The sequence below is a fragment of the Gossypium arboreum genome, chromosome 13 (assembly GCF_025698485.1).
Source record: "Gossypium arboreum isolate Shixiya-1 chromosome 13, ASM2569848v2, whole genome shotgun sequence".
Classification (NCBI taxonomy): Eukaryota; Viridiplantae; Streptophyta; class Magnoliopsida; order Malvales; family Malvaceae; genus Gossypium; species Gossypium arboreum.
The window spans coordinates 108,467,326-108,471,799 of NC_069082.1; the positions used below are offsets into that span (position 1 = coordinate 108,467,326).

A 4,474-nucleotide genomic window follows, 5' to 3' on the forward strand; every position below is an offset into this window, starting at 1 on the left:
TATGGCGAGACTGTAACTTAACTTATATCGTCTTAATACATACACAGCTTACGAGCTAGAACCACACATTTTTAGCAGAGGATGACTCGGCTTGAGAGTGACATGGAAGGTCAGACGAACACATCCTTCCGACAATGGTTGGGTAGCATGGAACCATGGCAATGGGCTCAAAGTTTTGACGAGGGCTTTCGTTACGGTCAAATGACGACAAACTTGGTGGAGGGATTAACGCGTGTTGTTAAAAACGCGACATCTTCCGATTTCATCTGTCTTCTCAGCTACATTCTATAGGTTGGCTACATTGATGCCAAGAATGGGTCAACAACAAGTCAACCAGATGGAGGCAGGACACGTGTTTGTCGAACATGTCAGGGATGCAATTGTTGCAAACCGTCGGATGGCGAGGTCGATGAATGTAGAAGTATATTCACGATGTAATGAAACGTTTCGCGTTACAGAGACCATCGGTCGTCGACCCGGTATTCCACCTAGGTCATACGGGGTTGATCTCCGAAATAGACGGTGCGATTGTAGGAGGTTCCAAACACTTCATTATCCTTGTGCACATGTTGTGGCAGCTTGTGCTAAGGTCTCGCTCAATGTAGATCAATTTATCGATGAAGTGTACACACTTGAACGCACGTTGCGTGTATGGGAGAATGAGTTTCCCGTGCTTCCTGACCTATCTACTTGGGAGATTCCTCAAACGACCTTTGAGCTTATCCCAGACAAAGGCTTGCGTAGGAACCCGAGAGGTCGTCCGCAATCATCAAGAATCCGTAACGAAATGGACATTAAAGAGAAATCCGACGGGAAGCTGTGTGGAGTATGCAGATTACGAGCTAGACTGTAACATACATTTTTTTATGGCGAGACTGTAACTTAACTTATATCGTCTTAATACATACACAGCTTACGAGCTAGAACCACACATTTTTCGGCAGAGGATGACTCGGCTTGAGAGTGACATGGAAGGTCAGACGAACACATCCTTCCGACAATGGTTGGGTAGCATGGAACCATGGCAATGGGCTCAAAGTTTTGACGAGGGCTTTCGTTACGGTCAAATGACGACAAACTTGGTGGAGGGGATTAACGCTGTGTTGTTAAAAACGCGACATCTTCCGATTTCATCTGTCTTCTCAGCTACATTCTATAGGTTGGCTACATTGATGCCAAGAATGGGTCAACAACAAGTCAACCAGATGGAGGCAGGACACGTGTTTGTCGAACATGTCAGGGATGCAATTGTTGCAAACCGTCGGATGGCGAGGTCGATGAATGTAGAAGTATATTCACGATGTAATGAAACGTTTCGCGTTACAGAGACCATCGGTCGTCGACCCGGTATTCCACCTAGGTCATACGGGGTTGATCTCCGAAATAGACGGTGCGATTGTAGGAGGTTCCAAACACTTCATTATCCTTGTGCACATGTTGTGGCAGCTTGTGCTAAGGTCTCGCTCAATGTAGATCAATTTATCGATGAAGTGTACACACTTGAACGCACGTTGCGTGTATGGGAGAATGAGTTTCCCGTGCTTCCTGACCTATCTACTTGGGAGATTCCTCAAACGACCTTTGAGCTTATCCCAGACAAAGGCTTGCGTAGGAACCCGAGAGGTCGTCCGCAATCATCAAGAATCCGTAACGAAATGGACATTAAAGAGAAATCCGACGGGAAGCTGTGTGGAGTATGCAGATTAGCTGGTCACAATCGGAGTAACTGTTCACTCCGAAATTACCAAACTGGACAATTATCGCGATCAGATAGAAATTAAGATGTTATTCATTACATGTTGCTTATTGCATGTTGAAAGAAAAATTATTGCCTTTTTAATTCATATTATGTTTTTCAAGTAAGCAATATCCAGAATTCGCCCTCAAATTCGATAATAAATTGCCAAATAAAAAAATTGATAAATATAATGCAAAAAATAATTTACATAAAAATAAAGTAATTTACATAAAAAATAAAGTAATTTACAATACAAAACCCCTTAAAATTGATGGTTTGATGGTGTGGTTCTAGGTGTATATCTTTGTGGAGCTCGGCGTTCACGTTGTGGCGACTACGATGATCAACGTTCTCTTCATCCATATGTATGGGTGTGAGAACGACTCAAATGCCTGTGATGAACTCGAGCGGGAGTAGAGAACGGCCTGGATACTGGCCGGGGAGTAGAGAACGACGCTGGATATGGGCCGGGGAGAAGAGAATGGCGACGGATCTGGCTCTGGAGGAGCAGAGTACGATGGTGGATATGAGCCAGCAGGAGTAGAGTACGGTGGTGGATATGAGTAGGAAGGAGCGAGTACGGTGGTGGATAGGAACAGGAAGGAGCGGATACTGATGGTGGATAGGAGGTAGAAGTAGTAGAAATCTTGATGTGGTAGGGGTGAAGGTATCAAAATCTGAATAATATCCGTGGGCTGAAGAGCCCGAGAAATAGTCATTGCCCCCAAAATCTGGATAATAAGAGCTATTCCCGGAGTGTAGCTCCGGATCTGGCTCCGGCTCCGGCTCCGGCTCTACCTCCGGCCCTGGTGCATGATATGGATCTGGAAGATGTTGCCCAATCCGTGTCGTATGAGGGGGGACAACCATCGACCGCCCACCAAATAAAAATGGTTTCCCCTTCTCATAGTACCACTGTAAGTACTGTGGCGAGGGTCGCAGATCCAAACAACGATGCATCTAAGGTACCCTACTAAACCGGTTGTTCCACATCGTAATATATTCTGAATGCTCATCTCCCCAATCAGTTCCATGCCTCCCCCTTCTAGTCATGCAATGTAGCTGTTCATTCAATCTTACTGGCTGTGTCAGGATATATTGTATACAACCGAACTGTCAGAGTACTCGATCGCCATGGTACCACTCCACCGTTTGAAACTGGATAAGGGGTGCGCTAATGCACCATAGGTGTGAGTGGACGTGGGCATACGATGGAATAACAGCTGTAACTTCAGGAACAGAATATGGCATCCAAATGAACTGCACAGTTCATAACATTTTTATATTAACGCGGGTTAAGTGAGATAAAATAATAAAATAAAAATAATATTAGAAAAACTTACTCCCTCTCCAGAATGATTCTCGATCATCAGACGGTATATCGGAACCGTGTATGACCTCCCAATACCCGGATTCGTGCTCCATCTATGAAAATAAATTGTTAGAATAATATAATCCGAAAAAGAGACAATTAATTGCTGTAACGCTTAAAGATTCATCACCTGTTAACGAGTGGAAATACATATGATTGGTGACTAATGGATGCCAAGAATGGCATCCGATAAAGCGCCCACGACTGCAACAGTATAAGGCATCCACCTATGTCAACCGCAGAGGCATCTGTCGTCCGACAAAGTTCGCGGTACAAAACAGCTAACACTGCGGACCCCCAACTGTATGAACGTGTGTTATGCAGATTTGATAGCAGCGGTAAGTACATCAGGTGGACTTCACTGCCGTGTGTATCCGGCATGAGTACACCTCCTATAAGGTGCATAATATAAGCTCGCGCTGCCTGCATAACCTCTAATTCAGTGGCAGTACTAGGCAAATATTCACAATTGGCCTTTGGCCATGAAAACCTCAAGGTTTGAAATTTTCCATCACTTGGCGAGCGTCCAAGTAAGTCATAGCAAAGGCGAGCCGGCCTGGAAATCAAACTTACGCCCGTGACCGCATTCCCATCGATGGGGAGCCCCAGCTGTAGTGCAACATCCTCTAGAGTGATGGTGCACTCCCCACACGGCAAATGAAATGTGTGGGTCTCCGGACGCCATCGCTCGACTAAGGCAGAAATCAAGTCATATCGTAGACTAAAAGTCCGGATCAATGCTGCTGATCCGAACCCGGCTACCTCTAAGAACGGTATTAGGCGTTCATCCGGTTGAAACCCTACACTATGAATACGGGCCTTCAATGCGTGGTACTCGACCTGACATTATTATATTAACGAAATAGTTAATACAATAGAATTTCATTCAACAAATAATGTAATGTGAATATCAAATAAAAATTTCATTACCATCTCATTAATGTTACTTGATATGTGATTAGTATTATCAATCAATGAATCCATTTGCCACAAATCGCAATTAAAATTATATAACAACAAATTTAATCAAAATTTTAATCAATCAATAAAATTATCAAATAAATAATTCAATAAATTTATATAACCTAATCATTTTTTAAAATACCTTATCCAAAATATCACAATACACTAATACACTACTAAAAAATAATTTTATTGCACAACCATTTTGAAAATTAATTTTATAATTCCCCATCATTTATATACAATAAAAATAAATATAAATTATCTAAAGATTAAAAACATATGAATTAAAAATAATTGAAATTGAAACATACCTGAATAGTTTCTTTCACACAACCTATAAAATTATATAATAACAAATTTAATCAAAATTTTAATCAATCAATAAAAATTATCAAATA

At 42.1% G+C, this 4,474-nt stretch overlaps 1 protein-coding gene across 1 annotated transcript; it reads right to left on the reverse strand.

Moving 5' to 3' along the window:
- Positions 1-2,854: 2,854 nt before the first annotated feature.
- On the reverse strand, positions 2,855-4,094 carry LOC108462728 (protein MAIN-LIKE 2-like). The gene is made up of 4 exons (XM_053024580.1): positions 4,041-4,094; positions 3,241-3,950; positions 3,082-3,163; positions 2,855-2,998 (listed from the first exon to the last, which is right to left on the reverse strand). The coding sequence occupies exons 1-4, from the start codon at positions 4,092-4,094 to the stop codon at positions 2,855-2,857; spliced, it is 990 nt and encodes a 329-aa protein (XP_052880540.1).
- Between the last annotated feature and the right edge of the window lie 380 nt (positions 4,095-4,474).

What these genes read in the sequence shown, in the direction of transcription:
- LOC108462728 (XM_053024580.1), bottom strand. Translation starts at nt 4,094, where the DNA reads ATGGATTCATTGATTGATAATACTAATCACATATCAAGTAACATTAAT. An exon ending in GTATTTCCACTCGTTAACAG is followed by an intron (nt 3,164 to 3,240) that starts GTGATGAATCTT and finishes TTATTTTCATAG; the next exon opens with ATGGAGCACGAATCCGGGTA. An exon ending in AGAATCATTCTGGAGAGGGA is followed by an intron (nt 2,999 to 3,081) that starts GTAAGTTTTTCT and finishes TGAACTGTGCAG; the next exon opens with TTCATTTGGATGCCATATTC.